This window comes from Anabrus simplex, chromosome 2 (genome assembly GCF_040414725.1).
Source record: "Anabrus simplex isolate iqAnaSimp1 chromosome 2, ASM4041472v1, whole genome shotgun sequence".
Taxonomy (NCBI): domain Eukaryota; kingdom Metazoa; phylum Arthropoda; class Insecta; order Orthoptera; family Tettigoniidae; genus Anabrus; species Anabrus simplex.
The window spans coordinates 482,477,957-482,497,804 of NC_090266.1; the positions used below are offsets into that span (position 1 = coordinate 482,477,957).

The window sequence follows — 19,848 nt, forward strand, 5'->3', positions numbered from 1 at the left end:
GTGACAATACGTAATTACCTGGTATTCCCAATTTTGAAATAAGATAATGCAGAGGAAGGGAAGAAATCACTTCTGTCTAACAGGTCAAGCATAAAAGAAGCTGGTAGTCTACTGTTGAACTTGTTAAAGGCAACTCGGGAGTTCGCGCTGACTTATTTATCATGCCGAAATTTTCATCGTTGCGAGGTAAATTACATGGCTATGTTCGCGAATTAGGTTCGGATACACTTTCTACTGATAGAGCCATACTCTTTTGCAAAATCTGCGAAAATTCTATTAATCACGAAAAAAAGTACTTTATAACTCAACATTTTGCAGCTACGAAACATAAGTCTAGATTAAATATTGTTGGCCCTAAGATCAATTTAATATCAACAGTAGTTACAACAGTCAGAAGGCAATCTCCGTTTTCCCCTGGATCTACTGTATGTAAAGCTTTCTTGGACTCCGGAATTCCGTTCTGGAAACTGGAAAATCAGTTCCTCAGGACGTTTCTGCAGAAGTACACTAAAGAAGAAGTTCCGTCAGAATACACATTAAGAAAAACGTATTTGAATAACTCCTTTGAAGAGACCCTGCAGAGGATTCGAAGCAGAGTTGCAGAAAAGAAGATCTGGATCCCCATTGATGAAACTACGGATGCAATGGGATGTTACATGGCCAACGTCATCATTGGAACTATGGAAGCAAAGCAAACTTACCTATCATCAGTATTTCTTTTGACAACAGAAGAGATGGAGAGAGCAAATTGTTCCACAGTGGCACAGTTGTTCATAAATTCATTAATGTTACTCTGGCCGGATGGAATACGGCATGATGATGTCCTATTTTTTGTCACAGATGCGGTACCTTACATGAAAAAAAGCAGCTACAGCTTTGAAAGTTCTCTTTCCAAAAATGCTCCACCTCACATGTCTAGCCCATGGACTGCACATAATTGCTGAAGAGGTAAGAAGTTTGCATCCTGACGTGGATAAGTTAGTTTAGAATACCAAGAAAATCTTCCTAAAATCACCCTCCCGAATCCGGGTTTTCAAGGAGCTCCCTTTACCTCCACAGCCAATTCTCACCAGATGGGGAACCTGGATCTCAGCAGTCATATATTAAAGCAACAATTTGGACAAGATACGTGATGTACTTCATGCCGTATCAGTAGATGAGATAGCTTCAGTTCACGAGGTAAAAAAAGTTGTTGGACCATGAAGAGCTCAGCAATGATCTGGCATTTATAACAGCACATTATAGTGTGATACCGGAAGCAATCTTGAAGTTGGAAAAAAGAGATCATTCGCTGGTATCATCTATGACGATCTTCGAAGATGCAGTAATCAACTGCTGCAAGCACCAGGAGAAAAAGGAAGCAGTGTTAGTGAAAAGTGTAAACGTGTTCTGAGTGCTAATATGGACATTGAAAAAATGAAGAACATTCATGATGTTCTGAAAGGTGAAAATTCTGTTTTAACTGGCATGTTTCCTTCCGAAATAGCTTGTTTCAAATTCGCACCAATCACTTCAGTGGAAGTAGAACGTTCCTTTTCCATGATGAAAAACATTCTTTCTGACAAGCATCTGTCTACGACAGTTGATACTTTGAAAAAGCACCTTGTTGTTGCTTGTAACCAAGGAAAGTAAGAGTAAGTATGCTAATTATGTGATAAATTGATAATAAAAATGAATGAGTATTTAATATACATATTTTCATATGAGTGAGATTCCTCTTTGCTTTCACTCCTAATAAATGCCTATTTTAATTACAGTACTGCCTATTTTCAGTATTTCAAGTACCTTTTTGCCCGCCTATTTTAACCAAAAATAAATGCCTAACTTCCGGGCTCTAATCATCACTATTGCTAGATCAGTTCATTAATGTAAGTTCTAACTTTCAAGTATTAAAAGGATAGAAACAGATTTTAAACAAATGTTTTTACATTTCCTAATCATTTTCATCAACTTATTTAAAAAAAATGTGATTTGATAGAATCTGATAATGTTCTTTCAAGAATGAAATATGTTATTCACTTTTTATTAATGGTTTCTTTTTCAGGTATAATCTGTTAATACACTTTTCAAGGTATTTTCTAAATGTATGTTATACTGAATTAGTTTCAGCAGACTGAAGAAAAATGGCATTCATTATTAAAAAAACCTAATGTGTGTGAATTAGAGTTTCCAAACTCAATGCCAAAAATGTGTGGATGTAGGAGAACATTTCCAACATCTCCTGTCATAAGTATGTGCTTGTTTTCATAATTTTAATTGTTATTTCATGTCAACTAAGGAGAAAGTGAGAGGAGATCATGACAACTGTTGCTTAAAGGGGCCTAACATCTAAATCACTGGCCCCTACAAAGTGACAGAAGTGCTGCGCTTGTTGCTATGTCATGAAGCATGGAGTGATGAGTCAATGGCAGGCACCTTGTGGCTACCGGTCGACCGATGAAAGAAACTCGCTGTATAATGTTTATGACCTAACATCACATACTTTATGATCACTCACTGTTCCGAATATCTCACAACAAGAAAAAATAAATTGTTTGTACCCTGTTCAGTCTTGGCAAAGAAAATATATAAATACAAGACACAAGAAACATCTGAGCAATGTTAGTTAAGATGTCTTGAGAACAAAAGCAATCCCCCTCACAGTAGGAAGACTCATACTATTACCAATAAATTAGGCTGGACAATGCTGCGACATGTATCAAGACACTTGAGGACGGAAGTGGTTAACTTGCTTCAATACAGATCAGGACTGAAGTATGCCATAACTTTGCAAAACATGGATAATTTATACAACCATTTATTTTATGTCTATGCAGTGTGATATAAGACAATGTTCTTTCTAAAGTTATTTATTTGTAAAAGAACAGGTGCAGCTTATTTGTTCTACACACCACAGAGACATACAAAAATAAGGCATTTTCTTCTACCTCCATAACAGACTACTTAGACAATGGCTTAGTTACACTGAAAGACGGAATCTTATGAGATCTCTGAAACTAAACAATGATGGACACAGACCGAACCAAAATGGGAAACCACATTCCGTTGAATGTTTGAACTGTACACTTCTAAAAAAACATTAAAAAGAAAACAATGCTATTTCTACACAGGCCTCAAAGGCCCCCAGAGGAGTGAAAGGTGAAGTTATATTCGTTAAACTGGGTATGAAATGGGGTAGAGTATTTCTCCCAATGACCAACCACCAATGCCTCTAAGAATTGATCTGGTATTCATCATTCCATATGACACTCCAGATATGCAAGTCATGTTTCTACATTTCTCAAATAAGTGTTCCTAATGAGAAAGTGAACCTGTTCAGTTATGGTTCTGAATCATCCACACTTACCTCGATAACTAAGCAACCTCCAACTGTATACCCTACCACAAGTAAGCTGCTTGAGGACAGTCTCCTTGGAGTTGATGATGAATTGATAACTATGCTAATAGGGCTTTCAGTACAAAAAGAGAGACTTAACTGAACATGAAGTACACGATGTACTAATGAGTCTACTGGTACTAAGAGAGAAAGACTAGAGCTGCACTGTTGTCATTATAACTCATTTTAATAATTAGAGTTTTATAATGGCCACAGTATTAACCAGCTGATAATAAGCCAATATATAACATCACAAATTATACTAAACATACAAATGATTAAAAGAACAGTACAGCTGTTGCTTACATTGCACTGTAACAACTATGTTAACTATCAGCATATTCCAAGCTATTTAAAAGATGAGTAAAAGCTAAAAACAATTAATCCTGAAATAAGTGACAGTTTTTCTCCGCAATCACTCTAGAGGCTAGTGAAATTAAGGTATCAATGATCACATTAAAACGCAAGTGACAAGTCATGGTAAAAGGAACCTCATCTTCACAATGAAAAATTTTCAGGACAACTAAAAATAACATCTAGGGTCAACAATTCATGATTTTGGATTATTGTAGTAAACACTAATTACATTCTTTCTGAATCACAAATAATGAAATCTTGTTTATTAGTTTCTAACTGAGGGTGAGTAATTTTATTGCTGTTAACTTTGAAGAATCAAATATTTCAAAATTAGTTTTCTAAAACTATATTTTAATAACAAACACATAATTTTATTCAGCTTTCCTTTCTCTTTCCAGTAATAACTAAATTTTGACCTAGGTGAAGATAAAGTTACATTTCTTGTGACCTGTCACATACAACCAGGGAACATGAACACAAACACTAATAAATATTTACTTTAAAATATTCAGAAGCAGATGAGTGATTAAAATTTATAATATTTGCATTAGCCTCCTTATTAGGCAAGTTCAAATATCTGATGTCAAAGTACATTCTTTTCTCTTTTAGTTCAATTTCACAATCACAAATTTGTTATAAAATACACAGTAGCAAGCAAGTCAGAAGAAATATGAAAACATTCCCGAAAGTAAAAAGAGCACATATTTTACAGGGAAGTTCAAGATAAAATAAATATGGGTTACATTTTTCTGAGACAATGGCTGAATCATTTAGTAAGGACTTAAAACTTAGTTCCATTAATTCCATGGAAAGTTGATTCAATACAAGGGATTAACTAATATTCTATTAACATACCAGAATACTATCCTAGAAATATGAAACTTCATTAAACTGTATTTTCAAATTTTTAAATTTAAACAATGATAAATAATATAAAATTGTAACAATTAAACAGAACTGATATGAAGTTATACCTTGTCAATCTCACGTAAGACAGGCTGGAAACAGTGACTGATGCTAGGTTGCAGTTCAATGACTGGAAAGAAAGAGAGAAAGAAGTTATACAAGCTATTGTATGGATAATTGAACTTATATTTTTAGTGAATAGATTCACAGTTCACTGTGCATGGTTAATTTTAGTTTCCAAGTGAGAACAGAGATGCAAAGAGGACAAAAGATTATATGTCACAATCACAGGCAGCAGTCTCACAGGTCAGTCAGACAGCACTGAATAATTTACCATTATTTCACTACCCACAAATGTGAGCTGCAATGTCTCCTTGAATACACATACAGGGCTTCCAGGATTGATTTCATGAACCTCTGGATGTGTATGTCTTTCCCTGAAATTCTTCCCGAATCCACTCAATTGTGTCAAAATGCTATTCTTGAGTATTTCATCATGTAATACAAATAAAAGTCTTGGAAGACAAAGTCAACTGTGTAGAGGGATGGGAAGACTGTTGTGTTTTGGAAGCCAAGGACTTACAAACAATGAATGATATGTTGATGTGTCCATCATCATGGTGTAAAACCCAAATGTTCCTCTGCCTGACTGGACATTGGCAGTGAATGCTTTTCCTTAGCTTCAGCCAAACCTCAAAGAGCTTCCAGTTACACTTTAACCAGGAAGGAAAAATTCTTTGTGGACAATGTTTTGAAGGTTGCACTAAATTATCAATAACAGCTTTACAAAGCATGCTACTTTTAGTTGCGATGAATTGATCTACTTCCTCTGTGACAATTGTTACTTTGTTTCAAATTCGTACACATAAACCCACAATTCATCACTAGTTATGATGAAATCTAGTTCTCTTGAGGATGGTTGCCCAGATGTATTTTAACTTTAAACAATCATCACCTAATCTAGTTTGAAGCTTAAACCTCTGACAGAAACTGCCATTCAGGTTGTGCTGGAGTCAACAGTACCATTGTTCAAAACTAATGAAAATACAATAAATTTGTTTCCAGCTTCAATATAACTGATGAACTATATCACCAGTGAGATCTTGTATGTGATCTACAATTGTGTGTGAAAGACTAACTACATTAAACTTAATTCAGGCACAGCTTTTTAGCAGATATTTAAAAAAAATTTTTTTGCAAATTTGCTGCCTGAAAAACTGCACACCAATTTTGTAATATTCACTGACTCACACGCAGGCAGTACACTCTGAAAAATAAGGATGATGACGATAATATCTCCAATGTCCGGCTCCATGGCTAAATGGTTGGTTTTGGGGTTGACTCCAGGCTGGGCTGAGGATTTTAACCTTCACTGCTTAATTCCGATGGCTCAGGTGCTGGGTGTATGTGAGTGTGTGTGCGTATGCGTGTGGTGGCTTCAGCATTACAATTTATCATAGATAGGGCGTTATCATCACAAGCATGCGGTTTGTCTATAAGGCATCAACTTGAAAGACCTGCACTAGGCTTCTCCGGACGCCACACACTGCCATTTTAATCATCATCATCATCATCATCTCTCCAATACAAATGTTTGCATTTAAATAAAAGTAAATGGAAATATATTACCGCCACAGCTAATGAAGACCAATTTTCATCAAGTCTTTCACCCTTTGCTGCATGGTTAGAACCCTCATTTCACACACAATCCTCTGTATGCTAAATAGAATTTAAACCAAACCAAACCCCATGGCACTACAGCCCTTGAACGGCCATGGCCTACCAAGCGACCGCTGCTCAGCCCGAAGGCCTGCAGATTACGAGGTGTCATGGGGTCAGCACGACGAATCCTCTCGGCCGTTATGCTTGGTTTTCTAGACTGGGGCCGCTATCTCACCGTCAGATAGCTCCTCAATTCTAATCACGTAGGCTGAGTGGACCTCGAACCAGCCCTCAGGTCCAGGTAAAAATCCCTGACCTGGCCGGGAATCGAACCCGGGGCCTCCGGGTGAGAGGCAGGCACGCTACCCCTACACCACGGGGTTACTGTCTCTTAATACTGAATTTTCTCACATTTGTACACCAAAAACATCTTGCCCTTTTTTTTTTTTTTTTTGCACCCTGCAAATAAATATACCAAAACTGTTCTACTGCTGATTAAAAAAAAAAAAAAAGATAATTGCTGCTTGAAGGGCACCAAGTTTTCTGACATGACCCCTTTAAGATACACAACAGAATTACAGTGTCATATCATCTAAGAATCACAATGTCATCACGGAGCCTACTATGGGTCTATGCTTGCATAGCATATGCGAGATCCAACAAATGCTTATGCATGAAGAGCATGGGATGGTCATCACTGTTCCAAACACCAAACAATTCAAATTCTCCATATTAATGGGCAGCACCACACAGGTTTTGGCTACAACATATTTGACACTTCACATGGCGTTCAGCCCTCATACCGCTAGGAAAATATAAGTTACATTTGAGGAAACTGCCACAGCTCTTTACTACATATATACAATAAAGATTATAAAAAAAATCACTGAATAAGATGTCTTTTAATGGTCCAATTAATAAAAATGTTTGACTTAATTGCATAAACTTATGATGGGTGATACTATGTAAAAAACAAACAAACAAACAAACAAACAAACAAACAAACAAACAAACAAACAAACAAACAAACAAACAAACAAACAAACCCTGTAAAAGTCTTGTGTTCACACAGCTTAATGAATTTGGAAATGTTTTCTGAACTTATCTTAGTGCAGCCTGGCTACTCTACGTCTATTCCTTCTGGCCACTATGCTTCAACTGCGGTAGATCATTGGTCTTGCCAGAAGCTTGCAGCTTGCTAACATGTATCGGTTTGGTTTGGAGGTGGAATGTGGTAACAGTCCATCAGCCTTTATGTGTAGTTGAAGAATGATTACTAGAAGATTTTGGAATGCCTTATTGTGCAAGAAGGTTTTATTACAGTAATTTGCATATCTGCCAATCCTTCCGAATTACCCGGAAACTTTCCGTTTTTTAACTCGTCTTCCAATTTTCCGATTTATTTTTACTTCTTCCTGCTTTTTAACAATATGATCTTCAGTACGGTCAAAACACTTCCCATGTAGGAAAGATCACAATATGAAGATAAAGTTGGAATTCAAGAGGACAAATTGGGGCAAATATTCGTTTATAAGAAGTGGAGTTAGGGATTGGAATAACTTACCATGGGAGATGTTCAATAAATGTACAATTTTTTTGCAATCATTTTAGAAAACAACATATAGGGAATTGCCACCTGGGCGACTGCCCTAAATGAAGGTCAGTAGTGACTGAGTGATTGATTTGCGCAACCTGATTTTCAAGCGTATCTTTTTGATGCTTTATTTGGCGAGTGTATCGTCCATCCCACTCACTACAGCATTGTGTGTGTTTTACAGCTGGGAATTTGGGACGACAATCGTTCTACAAGAGAGAGAGGCCAGCGTGCGCTAGCAACTCCGTTAATCGGGACGAAAGATTAAGTATCTTGTGTGGTTTGCGCGCTATTAATGCCATATCTGTGCGTAGTTTCGTTGGAGTTGTAGGCCACATGTTTTTTCATATGGTTCTGTGCTTTTCCCCCCATCAAAGTCGTATGTTAATAATGTATGAAACATATTGATCTGTTTTGTATGTGATAGTTTCGCATATTTCAGTGCCGTGTTCATTCTTAGTTCATAATTTTAATGAATTTAATGATTTTTAAGCGTATCTTTTTGATGCTTTATTTGGCGAGTGTATCGTCCATCCCACTCACTACAGCATTGTGTGTGTTTTACAGCTGGGAATTCGGGACGACAATCGTTCTACAAGAGAGAGAGGCCAGCGTGCGCTAGCACCCATGTACAAGGCATTCGTATTTTTAGAAAAGGCATTTGATAATGATGATTGGACCAAGCTATCTGAGATTCTGAAGGTGTTCGGGCTCAGATACCGAGAACAAAGAATTATCTACAAGCTGTATAAAAATCAGTCTGCAGTGATAAGAAAAGAGGGCGCTGAAAAAGAAGCAGCAATATGGCAGGAATATATCCAACAGTTGTATCAAGGTAAAGACATAGATGATATGGTTCTGGCACAAGAAGAGTCTGTTGATGCTGATGAAGTGGGAGATCCAATTTTATGGTCAGAACTCAACAAGAGCTTTGAGAGACCTAAATAGGAACAAGGCACTTGAAACTGATGACATTCTCCTTGAATTACTTACTGCCTTAGGAAAAACCAGCATGGTGAGGTTATTCCATTTAATGCGCAAGTGTATGATACAAGAAGTGCCATCCAATTTTTGGCACAATGTTATTATACCTATTCCTAAGAAACCTGGTAATGTCAAGTGTGAAAACTACTGCACCACTAGTTTAGTATCTCACAACTGCAATATTTTAACATGTGTTATTTACAGAAGAATGGGAAGACAAGTTGAAGCTGCATTGGGAAAAGATCAATTTGGCTTCAGAAGAAATGTACTAACAAGTAAAGCAATCCTGACTTTACATCTGATCTTAAAGGCTGCATTAAGGACAAACCCATGTACAAGGCATTCGTATTTTTAGAAAAGGCATTTGATAATGATGATTGGACCAAGCTATCTGAGATTCTGAAGGTGTTCGGGCTCAGATACCGAGAACAAAGAATTATCTACAAGCTGTATAAAAATCAGTCTGCAGTGATAAGAAAAGAGGGCGCTGAAAAAGAAGCAGCAATCCAGAAAGGAGTGAGGCAAGGTTGCAGTTTGTCCCCCTCATTTTCAATGTTTATATAGAACAGGCAGTAAAGAAAATCGAACAGGAATTTGGAAAGGGAATTACAATCCAAGGAGAGGAAATCAAAACGCTGAGATTTGCTGATATTGTTATTTCATCTGAGACTGCAGATGATGTGGAAAAATTGCTGAATGGTATGGACAGAGTCTTGGGGAAGGAGTACAAGATTAAAATACATATGCCTAAAGCAAAAGTAATGGAGTGCAGTAAAATGAAGTCAGGTGATGCCGGAAGTATTAAATTAGGAAACGAAGTCTTAAAGTATTGTTGCTTGGGTAGTAAAATAAATAACGATGGCAGAAGTAAGGAGGACATAAAATGCAGACTAGCACAAGTAAAGAAGGCCTTTCTTAACAAACTGGAGACAACCATATTTGAAAGCGCTATCCTCCAGAAACCACAGGATTTTTAATGTGGTTTTTTTTTTTTCAAGTTTAGGTAAAGCGATGGTTGTAAAAACTGTTGGAATATTTAGAAAGACCTGACTTTCCTCTTCACAAAATTAAGTTTTAATTATTATAATAGTATAGCAGTTTATTATATATACAGTATTTATGAACATAGTATGTTTTACAAGCAAATATTTCTTTTCTGATGTTGCTATGGATACCAGTCAGGTTAATATTTTAAAATGTTGTAAATATTGTGGACAAATTAACTAACCATACTACTGATATATACGCAGTCTAGTCTACAAGGTCAACTGCTGGTATGGGTATAATTGTTTACAAGCAGTAATTAGCTTTGAAACAATCCAGCATACATAAACCAATATCACAAATGCTGCAGAACCAAAGAGTTTCCCTCCTAATTCTCTTTCCATTATTCTTTGGCCCTTTGTCTGAACATACTTCACAGTGCCTAGAAGCATACTGCTTCCCTGTGGTGGGCGAAATCCTTTCAGCAAAATACCTCCCAGTCGTGCAGCAGAATTTGTGATATTACTCACGCTGGGCACTGGGTTGTCAATGCTTCCCATTTCCAGGAACTTATCTGCTAATCTATATATATATAAAATAACTTGTCCTGACTGACTGACTGATTCATCATCGCCGAGCCAAAACTACTGTACATAAAGAAATGAAATTTAGGGGATACATTCATATTAACATGTAGGTGCTCACTAAGGAAGGATTTTTGGATATTCCGTCGCTAAGGGGGTGAAAAGGCGGGTGAATTTTTAAAATGATGATATCTATATCCCAAAAACTTAAAAAGTTTACATACATACATACATACATACATACACACATACATACATACATAATCATTATAGACTGTCATGCCTTTCAGCATTCAGTCTGCAAGCCTCTGTGAATTTACTAAACGTCGCCACAATCCTCGATTTGCAACTAGTGTTGTGGCCTCATTTAGATCTATACCTCTTATCTTTAAATCGTTAGAAACCGAGTCTAACCATCATCATCTTGGTCACCGTCTTCTTCTCTTACCCTCCATAGCAGAGTCCATTATTCTCCTAGGTAACCTATCCTCCTCCATTCGCCTCACATGACCCCACCACCGAAGCCGGTTTATGTGTACAGCTTCATCGAGTTAATTCCTAAATTAGCCTTTATCTCCTCGGTCCGAGTACCCTCCTGCCATTGTTCCCATCTGTTTGTACCAGCAATCATTCTTGCTACTTTCATGTCTGTTACTTCTAACTTATGAATAAGATATCCTGAGTCCACCCAACTTTCGCTCCCGTAAAGCAAAGTTGGCCTGAAAACAGACCGATGTAAAGATAGTTTCGTCTGGGAGCTGACTTCCTTTTTACAGAATACTACTGATCGCAACTGCGAGCTCACTCCATTAGCTTTACTACACCTTGATTCAATCTCACTTACTATATTACCATCCTGGGAGAACACACAGCCTAAATACTTGAAATTATCGACCTGTTCTAGCTTTGCATCACCAATTTGACATTCAATTCTGTTGAATTTCTTACCTACTGACATCAATTTAGTCTTCGAGAGGCTAATTTTCATACCATGCTCATTGCACCTATTTTCAAGTTCCAAGATATTAGACTGCAGGCTTTCGGCACAGTCTGCCATTAAGACCAAGTCGTCAGCATAGGCCAAACTGCTTACTACATTTCCACCTAACTGAATCCCTCCCTGCCATTTTATACCTTTCAGCAGATGATCCATGTAAACTACGAACAGCAAAGGTGAAAGATTACAGCCTTGTCTAACCCCTGTAAGTACCCTGAACCAAGAACTCATTCTACCATCAATTCTCACTGAAGCCCAATTGTCAACATAAATGCCTTTGAATGAATTTAATAATCTACCTTTAATTCCATAGTCCCCCAGTATAGTGAACATCTTTTCCCTCGGTACCCCGTCATATGCTTTCTCTAGATCTACGAAACAAACACAAATGCCTATTCCTCTCGTAGCATTTTTCAATTACCTGGCGCATACTGAAAATCTGATCCTGACAGCCTGTCTGTGGTCTGAAACCACACTGGTTTTCATCGAACTTCCTCTCAATGACTGATCGCACCCTCCCTTCCAAGATGCCAGTGAATACTTTGCCTGGTATACTACTCAATGAGATACCTCGATATTTGTTGCAATCCTTCCCGTTCCCTTGCTTATAGATAGGTGCAATTACTGCTTTTGTCCAATCTGAAGGTACCTTACCAACACTCCACGCTAATTTTACTACTCTATGAAGCCATTTCATCCCTGCCTTCCCACTATAATTCACCAATTCAGGTCTAATTTCATCTATTCCTGCTGCCTTATGACAATGGAGTTTATTTACCATCATTTCCACTTCCTCAAGCGTAATTTCACCAACATCATTTTCCTCCTCCCCATGAGCTTGGCTGTTTGCAACACCACCAGGATGATTTCCTTTTACATTGAGAAGATGTTCAAAATATTCCCTCCACCGCTCCAATGATTCCCTGGGATCTATTATGAGTTCACCTGAATTACTCAAAACACTGTTCATTTCCTTTTTCCCTCCCTTCCTAAGATTCTTTATTACTGTCCAGAAAGGTTTCCCTGCTGCTTGACCTAGTCTTTCCAGGTTATTCTCAAAATCTTCCCATGACTTCTTTTTGGATTCAACAACTATTTGCTTTGCTCTGTTTCTTTCATCTACGTATAAATCCCTGTCTGCTTCAGCCCTTGTTTGGAGCCATTTCAGATAAGCCTTCTTTTTACGTTTACAGGCTGCTCTCACTTCATCATTCCACCAACATGTTCGCCTTTTCCCATCTTTACATACAGTTGTTCCTAGGCATTCCCTTGCTGTTTCTACTACAGCATCCCTGTATGCCACCCATTCACTTTCTATATCCTGAACCTGCTTACTGTCTACTGTTCGAAACTTCTCACTAATCATATCCATGTATTTCTGTCTAATCTCCTCGTCCTGGAGATTTTCTATCCTTATTCGTTTGCAGACAGATTTCACTTTCTCTACCCTAGGCCTAGAGATACTTAGTTCACTACAGATCAAATAGGGGTCTGTATCATCGAAAAATCCGCGAAAAACTTGTACATTCCTAACAGATTTCCTGAATCCAAAGTCTGTTAAGATATAGTCTTATGGATCTGATGTGTAGCGGTGAATAGCCTTATGCTTGAAGAATGTATTCGTAACAGCTAAACCCATACTAGCACAGAAGTCCAGCAAACGCTTCCCATTCCCATTAGCTTCCATATCTTCCCCACATTTACCAATCACCCTTTCGTATCCTTCAGTTCTATTCCCAACTCTCGCATTGAAATCGCCCATTAGCACTATTCTATCCTTGCTGTTGACCCTGACCACGATGTCACTCAATGCTTCATAAAACTTGTCAACTTCATCCTCATCTGCACCCTCACATGGTGAATACACAGACACAATCCTTGTCCTAATTCCTCCAACTGACAAATCTATCCACATCATTCGCTCATTTACGTGCCTAACAGAAACTATGTTGCGTGCAATTGTATTCCTGACAAAGAGCCCTACCCCAGACTATGCCCGTCCCTTTCTAACACCCGTCAAGTACACTTTATAATCTCCTATCTCTTCATCGTTATCTCCCCTTACCCGAATATCACTTACTCCTAGCACATCCAGATGCATCCTCTTTGCTGACTCAGCCAGTTCTACCTTCTTTCTTCCACAAGCCCCATTAATATTGATAGCTCCCCATCGAATTCCATTTTGTTCGCCAAGTTGTTTCCAAGGAGTCGCTCGCCTGTGAAATGGGAGTGGGACTCCATTACTCCTATAGGTCCGAGGCTTGCTTAAAATGTTCTGAGCTCGGTAAATTCATGAAGCAGGATGCTACCCTACTTGCACATAGTCCAAGTGAGGATCTATCCTCTAACGGGTTATGGACCACCGGTGAATTGCATAGTCCTAGCCACCTGAGCACAAGGAGAGCCATGACACAGAATATGTCCGAGATGCCCACTCCCATTCCATAGCAACTGGTATCCCGACTCTCAGGACCACTTACTAGGCCACTCAGCCGTTGCCCATGGTTCACGAACTAGGACGTGACTACAGTAACCCACAAACATGAACCAGTTTACAGACGTAAAAATTAGTATTTGGAATCTCCTTTAAAAATAAACATGTATTTTTTTTTTTTTTAGAAAATCCCATTAAGGGGGATGAAAAAAGGAGCTGAACACCTTTATGAGGAGACTTATATCTTATAAACTGAAGATGTTACAGACATGAAAATTGAAATTTGCAATCTCTTTTGAAAATAAAGAAACACGTATTTCTGTGTTTTTGGATATTCTGATGAATAGGGGATGAATAGGGGATGAACAGGAGTGACAAACGGGGTGAATTTTTAAAAAGACTATATCTGCAAATTACCTCAGACACGTAACATATTACGGATTTGAAAACTCGTGTTCGGAATTTGCTGTAAAAGTAAAGATCTATAAATATTTTTTTTGGAAAATCCACTTAAAGGGAACTGAAAAAGGGGGTGAATTTTTAAAATTAGCATGTCTACAGTATATCTCAAAAAAACTTAATATGTTGCAGACATGAAAATTTGTATTTGGAATCTTCTTTAAAAATAAGGAAACATGTATTCTTTGGTTTTCGGGAAAAACCCTTGACGGGGGTGAAGGAATTGACAAATGTGTTGAATTATTTGTATGAGAATGTGTGTGTATGTATGTGTGTGTATATATATATACCAAATATATACAAAAAATCTAAAGATGTTACAACCGTGAAAACTGGTATTTGGAATTTCCTTTAAAAATGAATCAACTTGGTGGGGGGGATGAGAACAGAGATGAATTCCTTTTACGGGGATACATATATCTCAAAAAATGAAGATGTTACAGTTGTGATAATTGGTATTTGAAAGCTCTTTTAAAGAAACGGGTACCGTTTGTTTTTACAAAATTCACTTGAGTGGGGAGTGTGAAAGGAAGTAAAAAAATTGAATTCTTTTTCTGGAAAAAATTATATCTCAAAACTGAAGGTTACAGATGTGGCAAATGGTATTTGGACTCTCCTTTAAAAATAAAGAAACACGCATTTTTTGGGTGGGGGGAACCAACTTAACAGGCGGGGGTGGAGTGAAAGAGGAGTTGAATTCTTTTCATAAGGATACTTATATCTCAAAAACTGAAGATGTTACAGACATGAACATTTTTATTTGGAATTTTCCTTCAAAGTAAAGAAACATGCAACCTTTTGTCTTTGGAAAATCCATTTACAGGGGATTAATTAATTGAAATTAGTTCAATACTTCATATGAGGATCCATATATCTCAAAAACTAAAGATGTTACAGACGTGAAAATTAGTATTTGGAATCTCCTTTAAAAATAAAGGAACACACATTTGTGTGTGTGGGGGGGAGGGGGGCAGGGGTTTAATTCCTTTTTATGAGGATACATATATATCAAAACTGAAGATGTTACAGTTGTGATAATTGGCATTTGGAAGCACCTTTACAGTATAAATAGGAACAAGTTTGTTTGCTTTTCAGAAAATTCACTTCAGGGGCGAGGGTGAAAGGAAGTGAAAAAATTTAATTCTTTTTTATGGAGAAACTTATCTCTCAAAAACTTAAGGTTACAAACATGAAAACTGTATTTGGAATCAACTTAAAAAAATTAAGAAACACGCATTTTTGGAGGGGGGAATCAACTTAACGGGCTGGGGTGAAAAAGGAGTTGAATTCTTTTTATGAGGATACTTATATCTCAAAAACTGAAGATGTTACAGACAAGAACATTTGTATTTGGAATCTTCTTTCAAAGGAAAGAAACACGTGTTCTTTTGTCTTCGGAAAATCCACTTACGGGGGTGAATGAATTGAAAAATTAGTTGAATTCTTTGTGTGAGGATACTTATGTCTCAAAAAATTGGTATTTGGAATCTCCTTTAAAAATAAAGAAACACGCACTTTTAGGGAGGGGGGTGTGAAAGGAGTTAAATTACTTTTATGAGTATAATTATATATAAATAACTGAAGATGTTACAGATGTGAAAATTAGTATTTGGAATCTCCTTTAAAAATGAAGAAATATACATTTGTTGTTTTCGGAAAATCGAGGTAAGAGGAGTGGGGTTGAAAATAAGAAAAGAAAAAAAAGGAGTTGAAATACGAGGCATGTTTTTTAAGTAAGTACCATTTTGATATTCCGCCGATGCAGCACTGCGGTCAGCATTCCGTGCATGCGCGCTGTGTACCTGCATCTACAGTATTTGCAAGGCTGAGATGCCATTACGGCAATAGTCGCCCTTGTGTACGTTTGTTTGCAAGCATTTGAAATGGCCTCGCCGACAGAGTTGCGCCGGCTGTGAAATCTGGTCTGTTACTAGCATTCTGAGTGCAAAAGGTCTGAAAGCAATCGATATTCATCGTGAGATCTGTGCAGTTTACGGACCAAACATTACGAGCGATGGAATGGTTAGGATATGGGTTCGAGCATTTAAAGGTGGCCGCAAAGATGTGCATCACTGTTATTATCCACTAGAATTCCGACTCCACTCCACTTTTTTCTTGAAATACGGGTAATTGAAGATTATCGGTAAATGACCATCCGTCATCAATAGCGGGTTTCTGGACTGCATGCTTCCTCCCTTTGTTTTGAAGCTTTTCCTGCAGTTCGTAACTTGACAACGGACTTGCATCGGGTTGCTGTAGGTTGTCATCTGTACACAGGAAAGAACCAAAATTATTAGGGACGCAGTATGAAACTATATTACAGAACCCACTTTGTACCTATTTGAAATGAGCTAAATAATAAGTTTACTTGCCTGAAGCGTCAGAATCCTCATGGTCACTTTGTATGAAATCATCATGCTTCTCCATTTCAGAACCTGAATCTTCCATAAGAACATCCAAGATGGATTCATAGTCTAAATTGTGTGCGCTTGAATTAGACATAATAGCTACAAGAATGGCACAAACAAGCCAACCTCCCGAACACACGCACGCACGTACTTTCCTGCTTGTTTCACAGCTGAGAGTGGGCGATGATGCAGCCACAGGCTATGTTGGAACGCAGCTGTGTTATCAGTGCCTTGAATAAAGAGCTCTTGATATGATCATAACTAGTAAACTGCATGTTCACTAGAAGCATCAGACAGTGTCCTGATGAAGTCAGAGCTCGCTGGAACAGTGGCTTCTCTTGCCAGACAGAGTGAAAACATATGCTCCTACATTCTCTGAGCGCCATCAGTAGCAACAAAATCAAGCGCCCATAGAAACTATGGGCGGCATCTCCAACGTGTTAAGAAGCTTGCTCACTTCGAACAATGTTACAGGAATTAAAAAGATGTTTCTGCAGAATTTCGTATGGAGCATTGCATTGTATGGAAGTGAAACATGGACAACAACTAGCTCGGAAAGAAAGAGAATAGAAACTTATGAATGAATGAATGGAATGAATCATTCAATCAATCACAACTGATCTACATTTAGGGCAGTTGTCCAGGTGGCTGATTCCCTATCTGTTATTTACCTAGCTTTTTCTTAAATAATTGCAAAGAATTTGGAAATTTACTGAGCATCGCGCTTCGTAAATTATTACAATCAATAACTCTCCTTCCTATACACAAATATTTGCCCCAATTTGTCTTCTAGAATTCCAATTTTATCTTCATATTGCGTGTTATCTTCTCTATTTTTAAAAACACCACATAAACTTATTTGTCAATCAATCAATCAATCAATCAATCAATCAATCAATCAATCAATCAATCAATCACATATGAATGATTATGTCTACCAAGGTTATTCCACGCCACCTCTCCACTGACAACTTGGAACATCCCACTTAGTCAAGCAGCTCATCAACTTTCTCCTAACTCTTCCCAGCACAAACTTTGCAACATTTTCAAAGCATTACAATTTTGTTGGAAATCACCACAAGTCCAGCTGCTTTTCTCTTGATTTTTTTCCAGTTCTCAAATCAAGTAATCAATCAATACTGATCTGCATTTAGGGCTGTCACCCAGGTGGCAGATTCCCTATCTGTTGTTTTCCTAGCCTTTTCCTAAATTATTTCAAAGTAATTGGAAATTTATTGAACATCTCCCTTGGTAAGTTATTCCAATCCCTAACTCCCTTTCCTATAAATGAATATTTGCCCCAGTTTGTCCTCTTGAATTCCAACTTTATCTTCATATTGTGATCTTTCCTACTTTTTTAAATGCCACTCAAACTTATTCATCTACTAATGTCATTCCACGCCATCTCTCCGCTGACAGCTCGGAACATACCACTTATTGCAGGTTATAAACTTCATTTTGTTTGTCCGTATTGAAGATCTACTTGTGATACAATTCCTTTAGTTTTGTCAATTGCCACCTTTTCAATACAAAAAAATATAGTACAAACTTACATATTTATTATGATGTTTATATGGTACATGTTTTGCTCCTTTTCGTGAGCATCATCAGCCAAACTATCATTAATCTAAGATTGTATAAGATTATAAAACAATTCTTTTGGTTCAAGATTGTTCATAAAAAAACTAATTGATAATCTTATAACATTTTAAAAGTCACACAACAATAAAAATATGTCTTAAACTAACACTTTTTTGTCTAAAATCTTCTTCAGTCTAACATTTTATTGCTGAAACTCATCTGGGTGAACATCTTTTAAAATTGTTTAAAAAATAAGAATAAAATAAAAAACTTTTGAGATCTGGCTAGTTGAGTAGATTCCTGTTGCTCAACTTGTATAATTGTCATTAAAACTTCATAACTGTATTGAATATTTTCTGCAGTTGATAATTCTCATTATGGTCGATAGACTTGTTCTCGTTGCTGGAGTAACATTTATAAAATGTATTGGTATTAATTTATATTATCGATGGGGTAAAATTGTTCGTGAACGAACTTGTTGATGAAACCCTTTCTGATATGATATTGGATTTAGAATGTTCCCGAACGTTCCATAATGGCTCGTTGGTGTATCTGATCTGTAATGAAAGATAATTATATGTTTATGGTTTTGATTGTATTTCTGTATAACATCTTATTGGAAGAATTGTCACTTTCCTTTCTACTGCGTAATTGTTCACTTTCCTTTCTACTGCGTAATTGTTTGGTGTTACTCCTAGCCTCTTGAGAACTACATGTTGTCCTGTTTGCACTTCTTGTGTTGTATGAGTGAGTGTGGATGAGTTTGCGTTTTGGCAGGGAGAGGGAAGTTAAGGTAGACGGCGTATTGATAGCTGCAGTAGACTGTGGAGGCGATAGTCTAAGCCATTAACTTTTATCGGATTAAAATGTTTATAGAATTTATTTATATCTGATTTGAGTATTTGTATTAGTTCTGGTAATTGTAATAAGATGGGATTCTTTATTTCTATTTCGTCATTTAGGTTTTTATTTTTATTGTATTGTTGATCTAAATGAATGTATATGTTTTCCAATTTCGTCATTTCTTTTCCTTTTTCTACTTTTCTTAAGATTTTAAAATCCCTTTCAATAGTTGTAAAACTGTGTCCAGTTTCTTGCATGTGTGTACTCATTGCAGAATGTTTCCTGTGTTTGGCTGCATTTACATGTTCGAGATATCTTATTATAAAGCTTCGGCCAGTCTGGCCAACGTATGAAAAATTGCACTCTGCGCACGTGAGCCTATATATTCCAGATCCTTGATATTGATTACTATTTATATTAACTTTATTGTGGTTGAAGAAAACGTTTCGGTTCGTGTTTTGGGTCTTGAAGGCAATGTTAATATTTTGTTTTTTGATGTGAAAGTTGCAAATTTGGATTTTTTATTTTTGTCTGGTACAAGATTAGTGGCCAATTTTATTTTCACCTTATTAATGATTTTGTTAATCATTTCTATTTTGTAACCGTTATTGAGTGCTAGATCATTTATAAAATCAAGTTCTTTCTTTAAACTCTTGTTTGTTAGTGGAATTTTTAGGGC

General features: G+C 37.1%; 1 protein-coding gene across 3 annotated transcripts in view; it reads right to left on the minus strand.

The window, feature by feature from the left end:
- Positions 1-2,239: 2,239 nt before the first annotated feature.
- The window catches only part of Rip11 (Rab11 interacting protein), a 302,722-nt gene continuing 285,113 nt past the window's right edge, over positions 2,240-19,848 (minus strand). For all 3 annotated transcript variants that reach the window (XR_010859090.2, XR_010859089.2, XM_067139175.2), the window contains one exon: positions 2,240-4,769. Coding sequence is in view for 1 of the 3 variants with exons in the window: in XM_067139175.2 (XP_066995276.1) it covers positions 4,763-4,769 (7 nt within the window). In the remaining 2 variants the exon portion in view is untranslated. The remainder of the gene's footprint in view (positions 4,770-19,848) is intronic.